This window comes from Petromyzon marinus, chromosome 69 (genome assembly GCF_048934315.1).
Source record: "Petromyzon marinus isolate PM22_M1 ecotype Great Lakes invasive population chromosome 69, UKy_Petmar_22M1.pri1.0, whole genome shotgun sequence".
NCBI classification, from domain to species: domain Eukaryota; kingdom Metazoa; phylum Chordata; class Hyperoartia; order Petromyzontiformes; family Petromyzontidae; genus Petromyzon; species Petromyzon marinus.
Window position 1 is genome coordinate 5,300,390 of NC_133735.1, and position 27,500 is coordinate 5,327,889.

The 27,500-nt window shown below is 53.1% G+C and overlaps 1 protein-coding gene across 3 annotated transcripts in view; it reads right to left on the reverse strand.

The window, feature by feature from the left end:
- LOC116937449 (uncharacterized) overlaps positions 1 to 17,567 on the reverse strand; it is a 101,201-nt gene extending 83,634 nt beyond the window's left edge. For all 3 annotated transcript variants that reach the window (XM_076055137.1, XM_076055136.1, XM_076055135.1), the window contains exon 1: positions 16,208 to 17,567. In XM_076055137.1, the coding sequence (XP_075911252.1) occupies positions 16,208 to 16,280 (73 nt within the window). In that variant the 5' untranslated portion in view covers positions 16,281 to 17,567. The remainder of the gene's footprint in view (positions 1 to 16,207) is intronic.
- Between the last annotated feature and the right edge of the window lie 9,933 nt (positions 17,568 to 27,500).

Sequence of the window (27,500 nt, forward strand, 5' to 3'; positions counted from 1 at the left end):
GCAAGTGCTGTTAGCTGTGTCACACACACACACAGAGAGGCAAGGGTTCACCCCGTGTGGGGCCTTGGAACAGGATGTCAGGGCAAGTGCTGTTAGCTGTGTCACACTCACACACACAGAGAGAGGCACGGGTTCACCCCGTGTGGGGCCTTGGAACAGAATGTCGGGGCAAGTGCTGTTAGCTGTGTAACACTCACACACAGAGAGAGTCGCGGGTTCACATCGTGTGTGGCCTTTGAACAGGATGTCGGGGCAAGTGCTGTTAGCTGTGTCACACTCACACACAGAGGCACGGGTTCACCCCGTGTGTGGCCTTGGAACAGAATGTCGGGGCAAGTGCTGTTAGCTGTGTCACACTCACACACAGAGAGGCACGGGTTCACCCCGTGTGGGGCCTTGGAACAGAATGTTGGGGCAAGTGCTGTTAGCTGTGTCACACTCACACACACACAGAGAGAGGCGCGGGTTCACCCCGTGTGGGGCCTTGGAACAGGATGTCGGGGCAAGTGCTGTTAGCTGTGTCACACTCACACACACACACACAGAGAGAAGCACGGGTTAACCCCGTGTGTGGCCTTTGAACAGAATGTAGGGGCAAGTGCTGTGTGCTGTGTCACACTCACACACAGAGAGAGGCACGGGTTCACCCCGTGTGTGGCCTTGGAACAGAATGTCGGGGCAAGTGCTGTTAGCTGTGTCAAACTCACACACACAGAGAGAGGCACGGGTTCACCCCGTGTGTGGCCTTGGAACAGAATGTCGGGGCAAGTGCTGTGAGCTGTGTCACACTCACACAGAGAGAGGCACGGGTTCACCCCGTGTGGGGCCTTGGAACAGAATGTCGGGGGCAAGTGCTGTTAGCTGTGTCACACTCACACACACACACACAGAGAGAAGCACGGGTTCACCCCGTGTGTGGCCTTTGAACAGAATGTCGGGGCAAGTGCTGTTAGCTGTGTCACACTCACACAGAGAGAGGCACGGGTTCACCCCGTGTGTGGCCTTGGAACAGAATGTCGGGGCAAGTGCTGTTAGCTGTGTCACACTCATACACACACAGAGAGGCACGGGTTCACCCCGTGTGGGGCCTTTGAACAGAGTGTCGGGGCAAGTGCTGTTAGCTGTGTCATGCACACAAAGACAAAGGTCCCCCGTGTAGCCTGCGATTAGCACGGTTGGCTACGTACGGTGCAAAATAAGTTCCATGTACGTACACAGACTCGCACAGAGACCCACAGACTCACACAGAGACCCATAGACTCACACAGAGACCCACAGACTCACACAGAGACCCACAGACTCACACAGAGACCCACAGACTCACACAACAGAGACCCACAGACTCACACAGAGACCCACAGACTCGCACAGAGACCCACAGACTCACACAGAGACCCATAGACTCACACAGAGACCCACAGACTCACACAGAGACCCATAGACTCACACAGCAGAGACCCACAGACTCACACAGCAGAGACCCACAGACTCGCACAGAGACTCACAGACTCACACAGAGACCCACAGACTCACACACAGAGACCCACAGACTCACACAGAGACCCACAGACTCACACAGAGACCCACAGACTCACACAACAGAGACCCACAGACTCGCACAGAGACCCACAGACTCGCACAGAGACCCACAGACTCGCACAGAGACCCAGACTCGCACAGAAACCCATAGACTCACACAGAGACCCAGAGACTCGCACAGAGACCCACAGACTCACACAGAGACCCACAGACTCACACAGAGACCCACAGACTCGCACAGAGACCCACATACTCGCACAGAGACCCACAGACTCGCACAGAGACCCACAGACTCGCACAGAAACCCATAGACTCACACAGAGACCCAGAGACTCGCACAGAGACCCACAGACTCGCACAGAGACCCACAGACTCGCACAGAGACCCACAGAGACCCACAGAGACCCATAGACTCGCACAGAGACCCACAGACTCACACAGAGACCCACAGACTCACACAGAGACCCACAGACTCGCACAGAGACCCACAGAGACTCGCACAGAGACCCACAGACTCACACAGAGACCCACAGACTCACACAGAGACCCACAGACTCACACAAAAACCCATAGACTCACACAGAGACGCACAGACTCGCACAGAGACCCACAGACTCACACAGCAGAAACCCATAGACTCACACAGAAACCCATAGACTCACACAGAGACCCACAGACTCATACAGAGACCCACAGACTCGCACAGAGACCCACAGACTCGCACAGAAACCCATAGACTCACACAGAAACCCATAGACTCACACAGAGATGCACAGACTCGCACAGAGACCCACAGACTCACACAGCAGAAACCCATAGACTCACACAGAAACCCATAGACTCACACAGAAACCCATAGACTCACACAGAAACCCATAGACTCATACAGAGACCCAGAGACTCACACAGAGACCCACAGACTCATACAGAGACCCACAGACTCGCACAGAGACCCACAGACTCACACAGCAGAAACCCATGGACTCACACAGAAACCCATAGACTCACACAGAGACCCACAGACTCATACAGAGACCCACAGACTCGCTCAGAGACCCACAGACTCGCACAAAGACCCATAGGCTCGCACAGAGACCCACAGAGACCCACAGACTCACACAGAGACCCATAGTTTGGCTACGTGCGGTAGATATCATCGGTAGGCCAAAGTCCTGGTCTATTGATGGAATCGTAGAGCCTTGACCAGGTCATTAAAGCAGAGCTGTAAGATCCCTGTTGGTTGGATTTCCCTACACCTCTCACGATGGGAGCTGGAGTACGGAGGGGGGAGGGGGGGAGGGAGAGGAGATGGAGGGGAGGGAGGGAGGAAGGAGAGGGAGGGAGGGAGGAGAGGGAGGAGAGGGAGGGGAGGGAGGGGAGGGAGGAGAGGGAGGGGAGGGAGGGAGGGAGAGGAGGGAGGGATGGGAGGGAGAGAGGGAGGGAGGGATGGGAGGGAGGGATGGGAGAGAGGGAGGGAGGGATGGGAGGGAGGGGAGGGAGGGGAGGGAGGGATGGGAGAGAGGGAGGGAGGGATGGGAGGGATGGGAGGGAGGGGAGGAGGGAGGGAGGGAGGGGGGGAGGGGAGGGAGGGGGGAGGGAGGGAGGGGGGGAGGGGAGGGAGGGGGGAGGGAGGGAGGGGGGAGGGAGGGGAGGGAGGGAGGGGGGGAGGGAGGGAGGGAGGGGAGGGAGGGAGGGGGGGAGGGAGGGAGGGGGGGAGGGGGGGAGGAGAGGGAGGGAGGGGGGGAGGGGAGGGAGGGGGGGAGGGGAGGAGGGGAGGGAGGGGAGGGGAGGGAGGGAGGAGAGGGAGGGAGGGGGGAGGGAGGGAGGGGGGGAGGAGAGGGAGGGAGGGGGGGAGGGGAGGGAGGGGGGAGGGAGGGAGGGAGGGGGGGAGGGGAGGGAGGGGGGGAGGAGAGAGGAGAGGGAGGGGAGGGAGGGAGGGAGGGGAGGGAGGGAGGGGGGGAGGGAGGGGAGGGAGGGAGGAGAGGGAGGGAGGGGGGGAGGGAGGGGAGGGAGGAGAGGGAGGGAGGGGGGGAGGGGGAGAGGGAGGGAGGGGGGGAGGGAGGGAGGGGAGGGAGGGGAGGGAGGGAGGGGGGGAGGGGAGGGAGGGAGGGATGGGAGGGAGGGGAGGGAGGGGAGGGAGGGATGGGAGAGAGGGAGGGAGGGATGGGAGGGATGGGAGGGAGGGGAGGAGGGAGGGAGGGAGGGGGGGAGGGGAGGGAGGGGGGAGGGAGGGGGGGAGGGAGGGGAGGGAGGGGGAGGGAGGGAGGGGGGGAGGGAGGGGAGGGAGGGGAGGGGGGAGGAGAGGGAGGGGGGGGGAGGGAGGGAGGGAGGGAGGGGGGGAGGGGGGGAGGAGAGGGAGGGAGGGGGGGAGGGGAGGGAGGGGGGGAGGGGAGGAGGGGAGGGAGGGGAGGGGAGGGAGGGAGGAGGAAGGGAGGGAGGGGGGAGGGAGGGAGGGGGGGAGGAGAGGGAGGGAGGGGGGGAGGGGAGGGAGGGGGGAGGGAGGGAGGGAGGGGGGAGGGGAGGGAGGGGGGGGGAGAGAGGAGAGGGAGGGGAGGGAGGGAGGGAGGGGAGGGAGGGAGGGGGGGGAGGGAGGGGAGGGAGGGAGGAGAGGGAGGGAGGGGGGGGAGGGAGGGGAGGGAGGAGAGGGAGGGAGGGGAGGGGGAGGGGGAGGGAGGGAGGGGGGGAGGGAGGGAGGGGAGGGAGGGGAGGGAGGGAGGGGGGGAGGGAGGGGAGGGAGGGAGGGGAGGGAGGGAGGGGGGGGAGGGAGGGAGGGGAGGGAGGGAGGGAGGGGAGGGAGGGGGGGAGGGAGGGAGGGGAGGGAGGGGAGGGAGGGACTCCTGTACGGGCTGTCTGTCAGCTAACGGAATGTGTGTGAGTGCGTGTGTGTGTGAGTACGTGTGTGTGTGTGCGAGTACGCGTGTGTGAGTACGTGTGTGTGTGTACGCGTGTGTGTGATTACGTGTGTGTGTGAGTACGTGTGTGTGAGTACGCGTGTGTGTGTGAGTACGTGTGTGTGTGTACGTGTGTGTGAGTACGTGTGTGTGTGTACGTGTGTGTGTGAGTGCGCGTGTGTGAGTACGCGTGTGTTAGTACGTGTGTGTGTGTGAGTACGTGTGTGTGAGTACGTGTGTGAGTACGTGTGTGTGAGTACGCGTGTGTGTGAGTACGCGTGTGTGAGTACGTGTGTGTGTGTGAGTACGTGTGTGTGAGTACGTGTGTGAGTACGTGTGTGTGAGTACGCGTGTGTGTGAGTACGCGTGTGTGAGTACGTGTGTGTATGAGTACGCATGTGTGTGAGTACATGTGTGTGTGAGTACGTGTGTGTGAGTACGTGTGTGTGAGTACGTGTGTGTATGAGTACGCAAGTGTGCGAGTACGTGTGTGTGAGTACGTGTGTGTGTGAGTACGCGTGTGAGTACGTGTGTGTGAGTACGTCTGTGTGTGTATGTGTCTGTACGGCCATCATAGGTGCTCGCTAACAGCACTTGCCCCTACAGTCTGTTAAGGCTATATGGGGGATCTTTGTCTGTACGGCAAAACAACCCCCTACCTCCTCGCGGTGCCGGACGGGCAACTCTGTCGTGGACAGTGCTGTGGGGGGAGGTCCAATTTTGATTGGCTCCTCCCCTCATGGCGTCTGTGTCCACCACAGGGGCTAAACGGGGGCTCTGGGCGGGTGCGAGGGGCTGGTAACCCCTCCACCTTCAATTAATTACCACTAAACCACGAGTTAAACTGAAATATGTAACTAATAAGCTCGTGCCGGAGGCCCCGGGGGGACAGGCGTCTATGACGTCTCCTGGCCAAACCCCAATTGGCGGAGCCAGGAGATTGAATCTCTACCCTCGGGGCTCCTCCAGAAACAACGAAAAGCCACTACGGGTGGCCACGTGGAATGTTCGAACGCTCACTGCGGAGGAGAGGCTGCCACTCCTCTGTCGGGAGCTGCACCGGTACCGCCTGGATCTCTGTGGCATTCAGGAGGTCCGGTGGACCGGCTCTGGCTCCTGCCACCATGAGGGGTGGACAGTCCTCTACTCGGGGCAGCAGACTGCCAAACAACAGGGTGTGGCTCTTCTTTTGAACAAAAGAATGAAGGGGGCGTGGGAGCGTGTCGGTGAGGTGTGGGAAGCTGTAAGCTCCAGGCTACTTTGGGCTCGCCTTCCCATCAACCGGAGGTGAGGAGTGGTGAGCGTGGTTACTTATGCCCCCACCGAAAACGAATATCCGTGAAGGGATGCAAGCAAAGCCGATGAGTCAGATGCCTTCTATGACCTCCTGTCACAGGTGCTGGCTAAAGTGGCACCGCAGGATAGAGTCATCATGTTGGGTGACTTCAATGCCCGAGTTGGTCATGATGCTGGCACCTGGTCTGGAGTGATTGGAGGGGATGGGCCAGATCAGCTCAATAAAAACGGGAGGCTGCTAGATTTTTGTGCAGCCCATGGGCTTGCAATTAACAAAACGCTGTTCCGGCATCGGCGCATCCACACAACACCATGGATGCATGCCGGGTCCAAGCAAAAACATCTGCTGGACTACAAAGTGACGGACCAGCGGATGCGAGCCCATGTCCTTGACACCAGGCCCTACCGTGGAGCTGATCTGCCCTCTGACCATCGACTAGTCATCTGTAAGATGCGCCTGCCATTCTTCCACTCCGGTAGTGGGTATACACCCAGGACCCCATTCCAACCTAAAGTGGCCTGGTCTCAGTTATCTGATGAAAGTTGCAAGCGAGAATTTCATCATCGCTTGCGGCTGGGATTGGCATCGTCCCCGACTCCTCCAGATGTCGAGGGTAAATGGGCGAGGTTTAGGACTTTGACTCATGCAGCTGCAATGGCTGCTTTGGGTACGCGGTCCAGACCTCCCCAGAGACCCTGGCTGACAGAGGAGGTGTTCAGGATAGTTGAGAGAACGAGGCTTACCGCAGACTTCGCTCGGAAGTTCGGAGAGCCGTGAGGCGCTGCAAGGATGGGTGGTGGTCGCGGGTTGCTGAGGAGATGGAGTCTGCCTCAGTGGCCCGCGATAACAAATCTCTATTTAACTCCATCAAAAAAGTAACCTGCAGCGCCACACCTATTACTATCATTAGGGGAAAAAACGGTGATCCAATCTCCGAACCCCAGGAACAGGTTTGCAGCTTTGCTGAGCATTTCTGAGGTCCTGGGGGAGGGTAAATCTCTCAGCCAGGAAAACATTGTGTCACAAAGTGAGGATGACCCTGCTGAGGCTGCGGTGCCTCATATATTGGAAGAAGTCACCCCCTGTGAGTGGCTGGCTGAAGTACCATCTGTTGAGGAAGTACTGAAGGCGATCCGGAGTCTGAGACCAGGAAAGGCACCGGGCAGAGATGATCTCCCAAGCGAAATGCTGAGGGAGGGTGGCGTTTGTGCACAGACTGCCCTATATGACATCATGACCACTGGACGGGTTCCGCAGGATTGGAAGGATGCCCTGGTGGTCCCCCTCTTTAAGAAGGGGGACCGCACAGACTGTAACAACTACAGGGGCATCTCACTCCTCAGTGTGCCGGGAAAGGTCCTGGCAAGGATTATTCAACATCGCCTCGCCAGGCACGCTGAGGAGAGGCTTGCGGAGCCCCAATGCGGTTTCAGGAAAGGGCGGTCCTGCACAGATGCCATATTTTCTGTCCGTCTGCTACAGCAGAGGTGTAGGGAATTCCAACAAGACCTACATCTCTGCTTTATTGACCTGGTCAAGGCCTATGATACCATCAGTAGGCCTGGGCTCTGGGTTGTTCTTCGTGCTTTTCGAGTCCCTGACCCTCTGCTCACGATCATTAAGGACCTTCATGATGGTGAGCGGGCCCGGGTAAAACTACGTGGCCGGGAGTCCGAGCCATTCCCTGTACACCTTGGGGTGCGACAGGGATGTCCTCTGGCTCCCACATGATTTAAAATCTATTTTGACCACGTAGTTCGTGAAGCCTTCAATAGCTGTACCGGGGGAATCTCCATTTGGTACAGATATAATGGGAGGCTGATCGATGCCCGGGTGCGGTCAAGGGATGGCTCCCTATTGCTCAACCACGTTATGTATGCTGATGATTTGGTAATAGCTGCTCATTCAGAGGAGGAGTTGGAGACGCTGCTGCCGAGACTGGAGCGTGCCACTAAGAGATGGGGCCTTACCATCAGCCCCACCAAAACTAAGCACCTGCCTGGGTATTTTGTACCATTGGACACTCCACCCGCACAACTCCCAATCGGTGATGGGGCAGTTGTGGAGAGAGTGGAGAGTTTCCCATACCTGGGCAGTGTGCTTATGACCGGCTCCAGTTTAACAGCAGAGGTCTCACTCCGAATCAGTCGAGCGGCGATATCTTTTCATCGGTTGCGTAACGCTGTGTGCAAGCTACCTGGTCTGTCGCTCCGCACTAAGCTTCAGGTCTTCTCGGCCACGGTCATTCCCTCCCTTCTCTACGCTTGCAAAACGTGGACCCCCTTAATGGAGCATCTTCGCCGGTTGGAAACATTTAGGCTGGCCTGCCTACGATCCATCCTAGGTTTAACCAGGCTGGATTGTGTGAGGAGCTCAAAAATCCTTGAAAGATCTGGGCAAGGTCCCATTGGTGAGCTCCTCCGGCAGGCAAGGCTGCGATGGCTGGGTCATGTAGCCCGCATGCCCAGCCACCGCATGCCGAAACAGCTTTTGTTCGGCCGGATCGAGGGGGCTAAACGGGCGCGGCACGGGCTAGAGAAGAGATGGAGTGATGTGGTACAGGAGGACGTGGAGCTGAGTGGACTTGCCGATGACCGGTACCAGCGGTGTCAAGATCGGCCTCTGTGGAGGAGGCTCGTGAAGGACGCTACTGGGCAGTTGGAGGTAGTCCCCCTCCAACAACAACGGAGGGCGGAGGAGTGACGCTCACAACAACGAGCGGAGCGCCGGGTGGCTAAAGCACAGCAGGTTGGCACAGTAGGGGGCACAGGTGGTGCATCAGCCAGTCATCTCAGTCATCTCAGTCAGTCGACCCGTGGCACCTGCTGGGTCTGCCCCGTGACCTCCTGCCAGCGGGCATTCGACACATCACGTGGCCTCAATGTGCACATAGCTTGGGCACAAGCGTCGTGCTGACGTCACCGCCACTTAGTGGCGAATGGCGGTTGTTATTGTTGTGTGTAGACGCGTTTGTGTAGTGAACATCTCGTAGGTCACAGCAGTGATCATCAGGGGCAGAGAGAGTAGGGAGAGAGGGGGGGGTGGAGAGAGGGGCAGGTGGGGGAAGAGAGATGGAGATGGGGGGGAGAAGGGCAGGTGGGGAGATAGACAGAGAGAGAGACACAGAGAGACACAGACAGAGAGACAGAGAGACACACAGACAGAGAGACAGAAAGACACACAGACAGAGAGACACAGAGAGACACACACAGAGAGACACACAGAGAGACACAGACAGACAGAGAGAGAGACACACACAGAGAGACACACAGAGAGGCGTTGATGTCACATTCTTGCGGTTTCTGGGTTTGTCTTTGAGGTGGGATTATTTATTTATTTACTACCCCTCCCCCACTGGGGTCCAACCAAACGGGAGACGGATCTCCCCACCCACCCAAACACAGACAAAAGTGCCCCGTGTAGCCTCTAGCAGGGCTATCTGTGGGTCTCTGCTGTGTGATGAATCTATGGGTCTGTGTGTGTGATGAGTCTATGGGTCTCTGCTGTGTGATGAGTCGATGGGTCTCTGTGTGATGAGTCTATGGCTCTCTGCTGTGTGATGAGTCTATGGCTCTCTGTTGTGTGATGAGTCTGTGGGTCTGTGTGTGTGATGAGTCTATGGGTCTCTGCTGTGTGATGAGTCTATGGCTCTCTGTTGTGTGATGAGTCTGTGGGTCTCTGCTGTGTGATGAGTCTATGGGTCTGTGTGTGTGATGAGTCTATGGGTCTCTGCTGTGTGATGAGTCTATGGCTCTCTGTTGTGTGATGAGTCTGTGGGTCTCTGCTGTGTGATGAGTCTATGGGTCTCTGCTGTGTGATGAGTCTATGGGTCTCTGCTGTGTGATGAGTCTATGGGTCTCTGCTGTGTGATGAGTCTGTGGGTCTCTGCTGTGTGATGAGTCTATGGGTCTCTGCTGTGTGATGAGTCTATGGGTCTCTGCTGTGTGATGAGTCTATGGCTCTCTGCTGTGTGATGAGTCGATGGGTCTCTGTGTGATGAGTCTATGGGTCTCTGCTGTGTGATGAGTCTATGGCTCTCTGTTGTGTGATGAGTCTGTGGGTCTCTGCTGTGTGATGAGTCTATGGGTCTCTGCTGTGTGAGTAGTCTATGGGTCTCTGCTGTGTGATGAGTCTATGGGTCTCTGCTGTGTGATGAGTCTATGGGTCTCTGCTGTGTGATGAGTCTATGGGTCTTTGCTGTGTGATGAGTCTATGGGTCTCTATGATGAGTCTATGGGTCTCTGCTGTGTGATGAGTCTATGGGTCTCTGCTGTGTGATGAGTTTATGGGTCTCTGCTGTGTGATGAGTCTATGGCTCTCTGCTGTGTGATGAGTCGATGGGTCTCTGTGTGATGAGTCTATGGGTCTCTGCTGTGTGATGAGTCTATGGCTCTCTGCTGTGTGATGAGTCTATGGGTCTCTGCTGTGTGATGAGTCTATGGCTCTCTGCTGTGTGATGAGTCTATGGGTCTCTGCTGTGTGATGAGTCTATGGGTCTTTGCTGTGTGATGAGTCTATGGGTCTCTATGATGAGTCTATGGGTCTCTGCTGTGTGATGAGTCTATGGGTCTCTGCTGTGTGATGAGTTTATGGGTCTCTGCTGTGTGATGAGTCTATGGGTCTCTGCTGTGTGATGAGTATGTGGGTCTCTGCTGTGTGATGAGTCTATGGGTCTGTGTGTGTGATGAGTCTATGGGTCTCTGTGTGTGATGAGTCTATGGCTCTCTGCTGTGTGAGTAGTCTATGGGTCTCTGTGTGTGATGAGTCTATGTATGTACATTAACTTATTCCACAGCGTACGTAGCCAAGTGCGATTCCCAGGCTACACGGGAGACCTCTGTCTTTGTGTGTGTGCCTGTGTGATCCCCAACAGCACTTGCCCTGACAGTCTGTTAAGGCTACCACACAGGAGGGTTTCTTTGTCTTTGTCTGATGAAAGATACACGGGTAGGGGGGGTGTGTTTGTTTTGTGTCTGTATGTCACTGTATACGTGTGCAGTGTGTGTGTGTGCAGTGTGTGTGTAATGTGTGTGTGTGTAATGTGTGTGTGTGTAATGTGTGTGTGTGCAGTGTGTGTGTGCAGTGTGTGTGTAATGTGTGTGTAGTGTGTGTGTAGTGTGTGTGTGTGTGCAGTGTGTGTGTGTAGTGTGTGTGCAGTGTGTGTGTAGTGTGTGTGTGTAATGTGTGTGTAGTGTGTGTGTAATGTGTGTGTGTGTGCAGTGTGTGTGCAGTGTGTGTGTAGTGTGTGTGTGTAATGTGTGTGTAGTGTGTGTAATGTGTGTGTAATGTGTGTGCAGTGTGTGTGTGTGCAGTGTGTGTGTTAACAGTGTGTGTGTGTGTGCAGTGTGTGTGTGCAATGTGTGTGTGTAGTGTGTGTGTGTGCAGTGTGTGTGTGTGTTCGCAGTGTGTGCAGTGTGTGTGTGTTCGCAGTGTGTGCAGTGTGTGTGTGTGTGCAGTGTGTAATGTGTGTGTGTAATGTGTGTGTGTGTGTGCAGTGTGCGTGTGTGTGTTCGCAGTGTGTGTGTGCAATGTGTGTGTGTGTAATGTGTGTGTGTAGTGTGTGTGTGTGCGTGTGCAGTGTGTGTGTAATGTGTGTGTGTAATGTGTGCAATGTGTGTGTGTGTGCAGTGTGTGTGTAATGTGTGTGTGCAGTGTGTGTGTTCGCAGTGTGCGTGTATGTGTGCAATGTGTGTGTGTAGTGTGTGTGTGTGATGTGTGTGTGTGTAATGTGTGTGTGATGTGTGTGTGATGTGTGTGTGTGATGTGTGTGTGATGTGTGTGTGTGATGTGTGTGTGTAATGTGTGTGTGTGATGTGTGTGTGTGTGATGTGTGTGTGCGCGTGTGTGCAATGTGTGTGTGCAATGTGTGTGTGATGTGTGTGTGTAATGTGTGTAATGTGTGTGTGTGTGATGTGTGTGTGTAATGTGTGTGTGTAATGTGTGTAATGTGTGTGTGTGATGTGTGTGTGTAATGTGTGTAATGTGTGTGCAATGTGTGTGTGTGTAATGTGTGTGCAATGTGTGTGTCCGTTAGTAGTGTGGGGGAGCGGTGGTGCAGCGGTTAGCGCCACGCCGCGCTACGAACCCGGCCACCCGGGGTTCGATTCCCGCTCACGGCCACCAACACCGCCGGTGACGATCGTCCGAACCGGCCCCGTGGCCTCCCCTTAGGTCGACTCAGCCTCAAATGAGTTACCTGGTGTAGCGGTGTGCGGTGAGCATCGCCACTGGGGAGACAAAGGCGGCCGGGCGTGGTGGTGCTGGCCACCCACCCCCTCGTGTGCCACGGTGCAGGATGTTAAAGGCTGCTGCTGCTGATGCTGCTGCTACTCGCCAACAGCACTTGCCCCTACAGTCTGCTGAGGCTACACGGGGGAGCTTTGCCTTTGTGTCCCTGACCAGCGGCCTGTGTCAAGATCGGCCTCCGTGCAGGAGGAAGCGGATCGTGAAGCCCGCGGCATGGCAGTGCCAGGCTAGGTGCACCTTGAGGATACTGGGGGCAGTGCCAGGCTAGGTGCACCTTGAGGCTACTGGGGGCAGTGCCAGGCTAGGTGCACCTTGAGGCTACTGAGACCAGTGCCAGGCTAGGTGCACCTGGAGGATACTGAGACCAGTGCCAGGCTAGGTGCACCTTGAGGATACTGGGGGCAGTGCCAGGCTAGGTGCACCTTGAGGATACTGGGGGCAGTGCCAGGCTAGGTGCACCTTGAGGATACTGGGCCCAGTGCCAGGCTAGGTGCACCTTGAGGCTACTGGGGGCAGTGCCAGGCTAGGTGCACCTTGAGGATACTGGGGGCAGTGCCAGGCTAGGTGCACCTTGAGGATACTGAGACCAGTGCCAGGCTAGGTGCACCTTGAGGCTACTGAGACCAGTGCCAGGCTAGGTGCACCTTGAGGATACTGAGACCAGTGCCAGGCTAGGTGCACCGTGAGGCTACTGGGGGCAGTGCCAGGCTAGGTGCACCTTGAGGCTACTGGGCAGTGCCAGGCTAGGTGCACCTTGAGGATACTGAGACCAGTGCCAGGCTAGGTGCACCTTGAGGCTACTGGGGGCAGTGCCAGGCTAGGTGCACCTTGAGGCTACAGGGGGCAGTGCCAGGCTAGGTGCACCGTGAGGATACTGAGACCAGTGCCAGGCTAGGTGCACCTTGAGGATACTGAGACCAGTGCCAGGCTAGGTGCACCGTGAGGATACTGGGGGCAGTGCCAGGCTAGGTGCACCTTGAGGCTACTGGGCGGTGCCAGGCTAGGTGCACCTTGAGGATACTGGGCCCAGTGCCAGGCTAGGTGCACCTTGAGGATACTGGGCCCAGTGCCAGGCTAGGTGCACCTTGAGGATACTGGGCCCGGTGCCAGGCTAGGTGCACCTTGAGGATACTGAGACCAGTGCCAGGCTAGGTGCACCTTGAGGATACTGGGGGCAGTGCCAGGCTAGGTGCACCTTGAGGATACTGAGACCAGTGCCAGGCTAGGTGCACCGTGAGGATACTGGGGGCAGTGCCAGGCTAGGTGCACCTTGAGGATACTGAGACCAGTGCCAGGCTAGGTGCACCTTGAGGCTACTGGGCGCGGTGCCAGGCTAGGTGCACCTTGAGGCTACTGAGCCAGTGCCAGGCTAGGTGCACTGTGAGGCTACTGGGCGCGGTGCCAGGCTAGGTGCACCTTGAGGCTACTGAGACCAGTGCCAGGCTAGGTGCACTGTGAGGCTACTGGGCAGTGCTGTGTAGTATTGTGGTGGTGGTTGTGCTGTATAGTGTTGTTGTTGTGTAGTGTTGTGGTGGTGGTGGTGGTGGTTGTGCTGTGTAGTATTGTGGTGGTGGTTGTGCTGTATAGTGTTGTGGTGGTGTTTGTGCTGTATAGTGTTGTTGTTGTGTAGTGTTGTGGTGGTGGTGGTTGTGCTGTGTAGTATTGTGGTGGTGGTGGTTGTGTAGTATTGTGGTGGTGGTTGTGTAGTATTGTGGTGGTGGTGGTGGTTGTGTAGTATTGTGGTGGTGGTGGTGGTTGTGTAGTATTGTGGTGGTGGTGGTGGTGGTTGTGTAGTATTGTGGTGGTGGTGGTGGTGGTTGTGTAGTATTGTGGTGGTGGTGGTGGTTGTGTAGTATTGTGGTGGTTGTGCTGTGTAGTATTGTGGTGGTGGTTGTGTAGTGTTGTGGTGGTGGTGGTGGTTGTGTAGTGTTGTGGTGGTGGTTGTGTAGTATTGTGGTGGTTGTGTAGTATTGTGGTGGTTGTGTAGTATTGTGGTGGTTGTGTAGTATTGTGGTGGTTGTGTAGTATTGTGGTGGTTGTGTAGTATTGTGGTGGTGGTTGTGTAGTATTGTGGTGGTTGTGTAGTATTGTGGTGGTGGTTGTGTAGTATTGTGGTGGTGGTTGTGTAGTATTGTGGTGGTGGTTGTGTAGTATTGTGGTGGTGGTTGTGTAGTATTGTGGTGGTGGTTGTGTAGTATTGTGGTGGTGGTTGTGTAGTGTTGTGGTGGTGGTTGTGTAGTATTGTGGTGGTGGTGGTTGTGTAGTATTGTGGTGGTGGTTGTGTAGTATTGTGGTGGTGGTTGTGTAGTGTTGTGGTGGTGGTTGTGTAGTATTGTGGTGGTTGTTGTGTAGTATTGTGGTGGTGGTTGTGTAGTATTGTGGTGGTGGTTGTGTAGTATTGTGGTGGTGGTGGTTGTGTAGTATTGTGGTGGTGGTTGTGTAGTATTGTGGTGGTGGTTGTGTAGTATTGTGGTGGTGGTGGTTGTGTAGTATTGTGGTGGTGGTTGTGTAGTATTGTGGTGGTGGTGGTTGTGTAGTATTGTGGTGGTTGTGTAGTGTTGTGGTGGTGGTTGTGTAGTATTGTGGTGGTTGTGTAGTATTGTGGTGGTGGTTGTGTTGTATTGTGGTGGTGGTTGTGTAGTGTTGTGGTGGTGGTTGTTGTGTAGTATTGTGGTGGTGGTTGTGTAGTATTGTGGTGGTGGTTGTGTAGTATTGTGGTTGTGCTGTATAATGTTGTGGTGGTGGTTGTTGTGTAGTATTGTGGTGGTTGTGTAGTATTGTGGTGGTTGTGTAGTATTGTGGTGGTTGTGTAGTATTGTGGTGGTTGTGTAGTATTGTGGTGGTTGTGTAGTATTGTGGTGGTGGTTGTGTAGTATTGTGGTGGTTGTGTAGTATTGTGGTGGTGGTTGTGTAGTGTTGTGGTGGTGGTTGTGTAGTATTGTGGTGGTGGTTGTGTAGTATTGTGGTGGTGGTTGTGTAGTGTTGTGGTGGTGGTTGTGTAGTATTGTGGTGGTGGTGGTTGTGTAGTATTGTGGTGGTGGTTGTGTAGTATTGTGGTGGTTGTGTAGTATTGTGGTGGTGGTTGTGTAGTATTGTGGTGGTGGTTGTGTAGTATTGTGGTGGTGGTTGTGTAGTATTGTGGTGGTGGTTGTGTAGTGTTGTGGTGGTGGTTGTGTAGTATTGTGGTGGTGGTGGTTGTGTAGTATTGTGGTGGTGGTTGTGTAGTATTGTGGTGGTGGTTGTGTAGTGTTGTGGTGGTGGTTGTGTAGTATTGTGGTGGTGGTGGTTGTGTAGTATTGTGGTGGTGGTTGTGTAGTATTGTGGTGGTGGTTGTGTAGTATTGTGGTGGTGGTGGTTGTGTAATATGGTGGTGGTTGTGCTGTGTAGTATTGTGGTGGTGGTGGTGTAGTATTGTGGTGGTTGTGTAGTATTGTGGTGGTGGTGGTTGTGTAGTATTGTGGTGGTGGTGGTTGTGTAGTATTGTGGTGGTGGTTGTGTAGTGTTGTGGTGGTGGTTGTGTAGTATTGTGGTGGTGGTTGTGTAGTATTGTGGTGGTGGTGGTTGTGTAGTATTGTGGTGGTGGTTGTGTAGTATTGTGGTGGTGGTTGTGTAGTATTGTGGTGGTGGTGGTTGTGTAGTATTGTGGTGGTTGTGTAGTGTTGTGGTGGTGGTTGTGTAGTATTGTGGTGGTGGTTGTGTAGTATTGTGGTGGTTGTGTAGTATTGTGGTGGTGGTTGTGTTGTATTGTGGTGGTGGTGGTTGTGTAGTATTGTGGTGGTTGTGTAGTGTTGTGGTGGTGGTTGTGTAGTATTGTGGTGGTGGTGGTTGTGTAGTGTTGTGGTGGTGGTTGTGTAGTATTGTGGTGGTGGTTGTGTAGTGTTGTGGTGGTGGTTGTTGTGTAGTATTGTGGTGGTGGTTGTGTAGTGTTGTGGTGGTGGTTGTTGTGTAGTATTGTGGTGGTGGTTGTGTAGTATTGTGGTGGTGGTTGTGTAGTATTGTGGTTGTGCTGTATAATGTTGTGGTGGTGGTTGTTGTGTAGTATTGTGGTGGTGGTTGTGTAGTATTGTGGTGGTGGTTGTGTAGTATTGTGGTGGTGGTTGTGTAGTATTGTGGTGGTGGTGGTTGTGTAGTATTGTGGTTGTGCTGTATAATGTTGTGGTGGTGGTTGTTGTGTAGTATTGTGGTGGTGGTTGTGCTGTATAGTGTTGTGGTGATTGTTGTTGTTGTTGTGTACCTGATGGAGTTGTGGGTCGAGTCGATTCTCCGAACAGAAGCCTCAGGAAGTCATCCTCGAACGCGTCGCTCATCGATCACTCACCAACTCACTCACCAACTCACCAACTCACTCACCAACTCACTCACCAACTCACTCACTCACCAACTCACTCACCAACTCACCCACTCACTCACCAACTCACTCACCAACTCACTCACCCACCAACTCACTCACCAACTCACCAACTCACTCTCCAACTCACTTAGCCACTCACCAACTCACTCACCAACTCACTCACCAACTCACTCACCAACTCACTCACCAACTCACTCACTCACCAACTCACTCACTCACCAACTGACTCACCAACTCACTCACTAACTCACCCAACCACTCACCAACTCACTCACTCACCAACTCAGCCACCCACTCACTCATCCACTCACTCACCAACTCACCCACTCACCCACTCACTCACTCATCAACTCACCCACTCACTCACTCACCCACTCACTCACCCACTCACTCACCAACTCACTCACTCACTCACCAACTCACTCACTCATCAACTCAGCCACCCACTCACCAACTCACTCACTCACCAACTCAGCCACCCACTCACTCACCCACTCACTCACTCACCAACTCACCAACTCACCCACTCACTCACTCACCCACTCACTCACCCACTCATTCACTCACCCACTCACTCACTCACCCACTCACTCACCAACTCACTCACTCACCAACTCACCCACTCACTCACCCACCCACTCACTCACCAACTCACCCACTCACTCACCCACCCACTCACCAACTCACCCACTCACTCACCCACTCACCCACTCACTCACTCACCCACTCACTCACCAACCCACTCACCCACTCACCAACTCACTCACTCACCAACTCACTCACTCACCAACTCACTCACCCACCCACTCACTCACCCACCACTCACCCACTCACTCACCCACTCACTCACTCACCAACCCACCCACTCACCAACTCACCCACTCACTCACTGACTCACTCACCAACTCCCTCACCAACTCACCCACTCACCAACTCACCCACTTACTCACCCACTCACCCACTCACTCACCAACTCAGTTCAAGCCCCTCGTCTCGCCTCCCCAACCCTTCTCTCTCGTCCGCAGCAGCAGCAACAACAACAACAGCAACAACAACAACAGCAGCCGCGGCAGTTTGCTGTTGTTGTTTGTTGTGGTTCACTGTAGTTTTGGTTGTGGCTTTCTTTGGTTGTTGTTGTTGTGGTGGTGGTGGTGGCGCTCCGCTCGCTCGCAACTTTACCCGGGACACGCGTGACGTCACGCCCCGCCTGCCGGAACTCGGCCGGGGCTCTGCCGCCACCGGAAGACGCGGGGCGTCTACCGGAAGCGGTAGATATCAACCGGAAGCGGTAGACTTCTACCAGGAGCGGTAGATTTCTACCGGGAGCGGTAGATATCTACCGGAAGAGGTAGACTTCTACCAGGAGCGGTAGATTTCTACCGGGAGCGGTAGATATCTACCGGGAGCGGTAGCTTTCTACCGGAAGCGGTAGATATCTACCGGAAGCGGTAGACTTCAACCAGGAGCGGTAGATTGCTACCGGGAGCGGTAGATATCTACCGGAAGGGGTAGCCTTCTACCAGGAGCGGTAGATTTCTACCGGAAGCGGTAGATACCTACCGGAAGCGGTAGATGTCTACCGGAAGCGGTAGAATTCTACCAGGAGCGGTAGATATTCTACCGGGAGTGGTAGATTTCTACCGGAAGTGGTAGAACTCTACCGGAAGTTGTAGCCTCTACCGGAAGATGTAGATATCTACCGGAAGAGGTAGACTTCTTCCGGAAGTTGAGGGATAGCTGAGAGGAGACCGATGAGGGTCTACCGGAAGAGGAAGATATCTTCCAGAAGGTGAGAATACCTAACAGCAGACCGATGAGGGTCTACCGGAGGAGGAAGAAATCTTCCGGAAGGTGAGAATACCTAACAGCAGACCGATGAGGGTCTACCGGAGGAGGAAGATATCTTCCGGAAGGTGAGAATACGTTAGAGCAGACCATTGAGGGTCTACCGGAAGAGGAAGATATCTTTGAGGGTCTACCGGAAGAGGAAGATGTCTTCCGGAAGGCGAAAATACGTTAGAGCAGACCGAAGCAGAGCTACCGGAAGCGGAAGAAATCTTCCGGACGAAGATGGGGAGCTTAGAGCGGACGGATGGTTGTCTGCCGGAAGAGGAAGATATCTTCTACCGGAAGGGGAAGATATCTTCCGGAAGGTGATGTAATCTTCCAGAAGGGGAATTTGTCTTCCAGAAGGAGAAGAGGCCTTCCAGGAGCGGGGCTCTTCACTTAAAATTTTGTGACTGCAGGAATTAATATTTTTTGTTTTTTTTATTATTTTTTTTCGCGGGTATTCTCGCTTTTATTATTTTCAATAAATTTTGTTAATTTTATTTAATTATTTTAATTTGCTATCCACGTGACTTTACCGACAAAAAACCAAGGACACGAGAAGGGATCTCACGCCGAGAAGCTATCCTCCAGAAGGTGAGACCTCTTCTTCCGGAAGATCGAGACCTCTTCAGGATCTTCCGGAAGATCAAGACGTCTTCCAGATCTTCCGAAAGACGTCTACCGCCACCGGTAGAGGTCTCGTCCTGTGGATGTGGACTATGAAATGTGGCAGGATTTTCAGTGCTGGTGACCAGGAGATGTTGACTACCTCGCCAGGTCTACAGGAGGTCTATGTGGAGTCGGTGTCTCTCTCATCATCATCACGGTGGCTATGAGATGTTGACTACCTCGCCTGGTCTACAGGAGGCCGTGGGTTCTATCCCTGGGAGATGTTGACTACCTCGCCTGGTCTGCAGGAGGTCGTGGGTTCTATCCCTGGGAGATGTTGACTACCTCGCCTGGATACAGGAGGTCGTGGGTTCTATCCCTGGGAGATGTTGACTACCTCGCCTGGTATACAGGAGGTCGTGGGTTCTATCCCTGGGAGATGTTGACTACCTCGCCCGGTATACACGAGGTCGTCGGTTCTATCCCTGGGAGATGTTGACTACCTCGCCTGGTGTACAGGAGGTAGTGGGATCTATCCCTGGGAGATGTTGACTACCTCGCCTGGTGTACAGGAGGTCATGGGTTCTACCCCTGGGTGATGTTGACTACCTCGCCTGGTCTACAGGAGGTAGTGGGTTCTATCCCTGGGAGATGTTGACTACCTCGCCTGGTATACAGGTGGTCCTGGGTGCTATCCCTGGGAGATATTGACTACCTCGCCTGGTATACAGGAGGTCGTGGGTTCTATCCCTGGGAGATGTTGACAACCTCGCCTGGTATACAGGAGGTCGTGGGTTCTATCCCTGGGAGATGTTGACTACCTCGCCTGGTCTACAGGAGGTAGTGGGTTCTATCCCTGGGAGATGTTGACTACCTCGCCTGGTCTACAGGAGGTCGTGGGTTCTATCCCTGGGAGATGTTGACTACCTCGCCTGGTATACAGGAGGTCGTGGGTTCTATCCCTGGGAGATGTTGACTACCTCGCCTGGTATACAGGAGGTCGTGGGTTCTATCCCTGGGAGATGTTGACTACCTCGCCTGGTCTACAGGAGGTCGTGGGTTCTATCCCTGGGAGATGTTGACGACCTCGCCTGGTATACAGGAGGTCGTGGGTTCTATCCCTGGGAGATGTTGACTGAGTCGACTTAGGGGAGGCCCAGAACCGGTTCAGATTAATCGTCACTGCTGGTGCTGGTGGCCGTGAGCGGGAATCAAACTCAGGTATCTGCCAGGGTTTGGAGCGCAGCGCTCACCGCTGCACCACCGCTCCCCACACCATCAACACTACCGCCACTCACCCGCTCATTCATTCACTCACTCATTCGTTCACTCACCCACTCAGTCATTCACTCACCCACTCAATCATTCACTCACCCACTCAATCATTCACTCACCCACTCATTCACTCACCCACTCAATCATTCACTCACCCACTCATTCGTTCACTCACCCACTCAATAATTCACTCACCCACTCAATCACTCACCCACTCAATCATTCACTCACCCACTCAATAATTCACTCACCCACTCATTCACTCACCCACTCAATCATTCACTCACCCACTCAATCATTCACTCACCCACTCATTCACTCACCCACTCAATCATTCACTCACCCACTCAATCATTCACTCACCCACTCAATCATTCACTCACTCAATCATTCACTCACCCACTCAATCATTCACTCACCCACTCAATCATTCACTCACCCACTCAATCATTCACTCACCCACTCATTCACTCACCCACCATCTTACTCACCCACTCATTCACTCACCCACTCATCATTCACTCACCCACTCAATCATTCACTCACCCCCTCAATCATTCACTCACCCACTCAATCATTCACTCACCCACTCAATCATTCACTCACCCACTCAATCATTCACTCACCCACTCAATCATTCACTCACCCACTCATTCACTCACCCACCATCTTACTCACCCACTCATTCACTCACCCACTCATCATTCACTCACCCACTCAATCATTCACTCACCCAGCATTTCACTCATCAGCATCATCATCATCACCGCACCAATTATGATGCCATGTAAAGGCCAACTTACGCCTTTTGGCGTCCTCTGGTCAAGCACCAACTGAGACGTGGCTCAAAAGAAAGCCGTCTCTGGTGTGGACCATTCCGTTTCAAAGACAATGCCACAAATATTATCGGAGTTTGTGTTTTTGTTTGCATTCTGACCACAAGTATTGTGGTTCATGCAGTAGTAACATGAATCCTTGTAACACATTCTCCTGCGGAGGGAGGAGTTGGTAGGAACGGTGGTTTGCCCGCTCAATGGCCAGGGTCGATGACGGCGGCACCACCACGTGGTGGTGTATTGAGCACAAGCCGGCGTGAGTAGGTTAAACGTTGAGTTTTATAAGGGCACCACGGGGTGACCAGCCCATCCCCACCCAGCCACTCCCCTCCCACCCAGCCCCTCCCCACCCAGCCCCTCCCCACCCTCCCCAACCAGCCCCTCCCCACCCAGTCCCACCCTCCCCACCCACTATACACTACTATACACTACACACTACACTACTATACACTACACTACTATACACTACACTACTATACACTACACACTACACTATACACTACACTACTATACACTACACTACTACACACTACACTACTATACACTACACTACTATACACTACACTACTACACACTACTATACACTACACACTACATTATACACTACACTATACACTACTATACACTACACTACTACACACTACTATACACTACACACTACATTATACACTACACTATACACTACTCTACTATACACTACACTATACACTACACTATACACTACACTAAACACTATACTACTATACACTACTATACACTACACTACACACACTATACACTACTATACACTATATACTACACTACTATACACTACACTATACACTACACTACACACTACACTATACTATACACTCTACACTATACACTACACTATACACTACACTACTACACACTACACTACTATACACTACACACTACACTATACACTACACACTACACTACACACACTACACTATACACTACACTACTACACACTACACTATGCACTACACTATACACTACACACACTACACTACACACTACACTATACACTACACTACTATACACTACACTATACACTACACTACTATACACTACACTATACACTACACTATACACTACACACACTACACTACACACTACACTACTATACACTACACTATACACTACACTACTATACACTACACTATGCACTACACTATACACTACACTATACACTACACTACACTATACACTACACACTACTATACACTACACTATACACTACACTACTATACACTACACTATGCACTACACTGGTAACTAATTGCTGCTTTGTTTACGTGACAAATCCCGCGACGAATTGGCTGTGTCGGGTGGTGGAGGCTTACGACACAACATTTACACCCACGCCATCTAACCCAATAATCTTTGTATCATGAACGTTCACGTCCCCTTGAATACGGAGACCACCACCAATCAGCCTGAACCTCTTCAGCCACCACCACCACTACACTCACACTCTCAGAATCACAGTTTTTTTTTTGTTGTTAACGAGAAAACGTAAGAATGTATAAGACCTTGGACTGCGAGCATAATTCGCTCCGGCAACGTGTGTCTAATCCAACTCACTGCTCGCACATCAAATCACTGCTCGTATATCAAATCACTGCTCGTATATCAACTCACTGCTCGTATATCAAATCACTGCTCGTATATCAAATCACTGCTCGTATATCAAATCACTGCTCGTATATCAACGCACTGCTCGTATATCAAATCACTGCTCGTATATCAAATCACTGCTCGTATATCAACTCACTGCTCGTATATCAACTCACTGCTCGTATATCAAATCATTGCTCGTATATCAACTCACTGCTCGTATATCAACTCACTGCTCGTATATCAACTCACTGCTCGTATATCAAATCACTGCTCGTATATCAAATCACTGCTCGTATATCAACTCACTGCTCGTATATCAAATCACTGCTCGTATATCAACTCACTGCTCGTATATCAACTGACTGCTCGTATATCAACTCACTGCTCGTATATCAACTCACTGCTCGTATATCAAATCACTGCTCGTATATCAAATCACTGCTCGTATATCAAAGCACTGCTCGTATATCAAAGCACTGCTCGTATATCAAAGCACTCCTCGTTGTATGTCAGTGGCAACCACGTGACGCTCGGCAGTACAAGGCGTGTGCACGTGATCACGTGGTGACGCTCGGCGCTACAGGGCGTGTACACGTGATCACGTGGTGACGCACTTCAGTACAGGGCGCGTACACGTGATCACGTGCAGACGTTCGTATTGCAAGAACCCTCGCTCGTTGATCAAGTTAATATTTATTTTAAAATTGTTGCTCGTATAGCAAAACACTTTCAGACCAAGTTACTCGTAATCCCCAAGGTTTCACTGTCTGTGTAGATACCGTTTAAAAGAAAAAAAAACGTTAAAACAACATTTTAAACGTTTAAATTTTATCGCTGTGGTTCCAGTGTTTTAACCAGACTGCAATTATTAAATCATTTAAAACTACCCCTTAGGCGCAGCGTCATGGGCAATGCTATGGAACGTGTATTATTATTGTTGTTATTAACCTTAAGATATTAAAATATATTTTATGTACATATGGCGTTTAACTTGTTTCGTATTTCTATCTATGTCAGTCTATAGGTCTCTGTGTGAGTCTATGGGTCTCTGCTGTGTGAGTATGGGTATCTGTGTCAGTCTATGGGTCTCTGTGTGAGTCTATGGGTCTCTGTGTGAGTCTATGGGTCTCTGTGTGAGTCTATTGGTCTCTGTGTGAGTCTATGGGTCTCTGTGTGAGTCTATGGGTCTCTGTGCGAGTCTATGGGTCTCTGTGTGAGTCTATGGGTCTCTGTGTGAGTCTATGGGTCTCTGTGTGAGTCTATGGGTCTCTGTGTTAGTCTATGGGTCTCTGTGTGAGTCTATTGGTCTCTGTGTGAGTCCATGGGTCTTTGTGTGAGTCCATGGGTCTCTGTGTGAGTCTATGGGTCACTGTGTGTGAGTCTATTGGTCTCTGTGTGAGTCTATGTGTCTCTGTGTGAGTCTATGGGTCTCTGTGTGAGTCTATGGGTCTTTGTGTGAGTCTATGGGTCTCTGTGTGAGTCTATGGGTCTCTGTGTGAGTCTATGGGTCTCTGTGTTAGTCTATCGGTCTCTGTGTGAGTCTATGGGTCTCTGTGTGAGTCTATGGGTCTCTGTGCGAGTCTATGGGTCTCTGTGTGAGTCTATGGGTCTCTGTGTGAGTCTATGGGTCTCTGTGTGAGTCTATGGGTCTCTGTGTTAGTCTATGGGTCTCTGTGTGAGTCTATTGGTCTCTGTGTGAGTCCATGGGTCTTTGTGTGAGTCCATGGGTCTCTGTGTGAGTCTATGGGTCACTGTGTGTGAGTCTATTGGTCTCTGTGTGAGTCTATGTGTCTCTGTGTGAGTCTATGGGTCTCTGTGTGAGTCTATGGGTCTTTGTGTGAGTCTATGGGTCTCTGTGTGAGTCTATGGGTCTCTGTGTGAGTCTATGGGTCTCTGTGTTAGTCTATCGGTCTCTGTGTGAGTCTATGGGTCTCTGTGTGAGTCTATGGGTCTCTGCGTGAGTCTATGGGTCTCTGTCAGTCTATGGGTCTCTGTCAGTCTATGGGTCTCTGCTGTGTGAGTATGGGCTCTGCTGTGTGAGTCTATGGGTCTCTGTGTCAGTCTATGGGTCTCTGTGTGGGTCTCTGTGTGAGTCTATGGGTCTCTGTGTGAGTCTATGGGTCTCTGTGTTAGTCTATGGGTCTCTGTGTGAGTCTATGGGTCTCTGTGTGAGTCTATGGGTCTCTGTGTTAGTCTATCGGTCTCTGTGTGAGTCTATCGGTCTCTGTGTGAGTCTATGGGTCTTTGTGTGAGTCTATGGGTCTCTATGTGAGTCTATGGGTCTCTGTGTGAGTCTATTGGTCTCTGTGTGAGTCTATGGGTCTCTGTGTGAGTCTATGGGTCTCTGTGTGAGTCTATGGGTCTCTGTGTGAGTCTATGGGTCTCTGTGTGAGTATGCGGGTCTCTGCGTGAGTCTATGGTTCTCTGTGTAAGTATATGGGTCTCTGTGTGAGTCTATGTGTCTCTGTGTGAGTCTATGGGTCTCTGTGTGAGTCTATGGGTCTCTGTGTTAGTCTATGGGTCTCTGTGTGAGTCTATGGGTCTCTGTGTGAGTCTATGTGTCTCTGTGTGAGTCTATGGGTCTCTGTGTGAGTCTATGGGTCTCTGTGTGAGTCTATAGGTCTCAGTGTGAGTCTACGGGTCTCTGTGTGATGAGTCTATGGGTCTCTGCTGTGTGAGTCTATGGGTCTCTGTGTGAGTCTATGGGTCTCTGTGTGAGTCTATGGGTCTCTGTGTGAGTCTATGGGTCTCTGTGTTAGTCTATGGGTCTCTGTGAGTCTATGGGTCTCTGTGTGAGTCTATGGGTCTCTGTGTGAGTCTACGGGTCTCTGTGTGAGTCTATGGGTCTCTGTGTGAGTCTATGGGTCTCTGTGTGAGTCTATGGGTCTCTGTGTGAGTCTATTGGTCTCTGCTGTGAGTCTATGGGTCTCGCTGTGAGGCTATGGGTCTCTGTGTGAGTCTATGGGTCTCTGTGTGAGTTTACGTGTCTCTATGGGTCTATGTGTGAGTCTATGGGTCTCAATGGGTCTCTGTGTGAGTCTATGGGTCTCTGTGAGTATATGCATCTCTATTGTGAGTATGGTTCTCTGTGTAAGTCTATGGGTCTCTGTGTGAGTCAATGGGTCTGTGTTTGAGTCTATGTGTCTCTGTGTGAGTCTATGGGTCTCTGTGTGAGTCTATGGGTCTCAGTGAGAGTGTATGGGTGTCTGTGTGAGTCTATGGCTCTCTGTGTTAGTCTATGGGTCTCTGTGTGAGTCTATGGGTCTTTGTCTCACACAACATCGTGGATGCATGCCGGGTCCAAGCAAGAACATCTGCTGGACTACATAGTGACGGACCAGCGGATGCGAGCCCATGTCCTTGACACCAGGACCTACCGTGGAGCTGATCTGCCCTCTGACCATCGACTAGTCGTCTGTAAGATGCACCTGCCATTCTTCCACTCCGGTGGTGGATGTCCATCTAGGATCCCATTCAAACCCACAGTGGCCTGGTCTTAGCTAGCTGAGGGTAGCTGCAAACGAGAATTTCATCATCGCTTGCGGCTGGGATTGGCATCGTCCCCCACTCCTCCCGATGCCGAGGAGAAATGGGCGAGGTTTAGGACTGTGACTCATGCAGCTGCAATGGCTGCTTTGGGTACGCGGTCCAGACCTCCCCAGAGACCCTGGCTGATAGAGGAGATGTTCAGGATGGTTGAGAGAAACCGACAGGCCCACTCTCATCGTCTACAGCACCCCACGTCACAGAATGAGGAGGCTTACCGCAGCCTTCGCTCGGAGGTTCGGAGAGCCGTGAGGCGCTGCAAGGATGGGTGGTGGTCGCGGGTTGCTGAGGAGATGGAGTCTGCCTCAGTAGCCCGCAATCACAAATAACGATTTAATTCCATCGAAAGAGTAACCTGCAGCGCCACACCTATTACCATCATTAGGGGAAATAACGGTGATCCAATCTCCGACCCCCAGAAACAGGTCTGCAGGATTAACCAGGCTGGATTGTGCGAGGAGCTCACAAATCCTTGAATGATCTGGACAAAGTCCCATCGGTGAGCTCCTCCGGCAGGCAAAGCTGCGTTGACTGGGTCACGTAGCCCGCATGCCTAGCCACTGCATGGCCGGATCGAGGGGGCTAAACGGGCACGGCACGGGCTAGAGAAGAGATGGAGTGGTGTGGTACGGGAGGACGTGGAGCTGAGTGGACTTGCCGATGACCGGTACCAGCGGTGTCAAGATCGGCCTCTGTGGAGGAGGCCCGTGAAGGACGCTGCTGCTGGGCAGTGCCAGGCTAGGTGCACCTTGAGGCTACTGGGCAGTTGGAGGCAGTCGCCCTCCAGCAACAACGGAGGGCGGAGGAGCGATGCTCACAACAACGAGCGGAGTGCCGGGTGGCTAAAGCACAGCAGGTTGGCACAGTAGGGGCCACAGGTGGTGCATCAGCCAGTCATCTCAGTCAGTCGACCCGTGGCACCTGCTGGGTCTGCCCCGTGACCTCCTGCCAGCGAGCCTTCGACACTTCACGTGGCCTCAAGGTGCACCTAGCCTGGCACAGGCGCCGTGGTGACGTCACCGCCGCTCAGTGGCGAATGGCGGTTGTTGTTGTTGTTGTTGGTGGCGGTGGTTACGGTGGTGACGGAGGTAGCGGTGGTCACGGCACATGCCATAGATCAACAAGGTCGGTTAGACATGAGGGTTACCGGGTTACCGGGTTACCAGGTTACCAGGTTACCAGGTTACCGGGTTACCGGGTCACAGGTCACAGCAGGGTCACAGGTCACGGCAGGGTCCCAGGCTGGGCCTACATCCATGGCCGTCACTTCACACACGGTGAGCTGTGGTGTTGGTGCCGTCACCGTCACCGCCGTCACCGTCACCGTCACCGCCAACGTCACCGTCACCACCGTCACCACCGTCACCGTCACCGTCACCACCGTCACCGTCACCGTCACCGCCACCGCCACCACCGTCACCGTCACCGCCACCACCGTCACCGTCACCGTCACC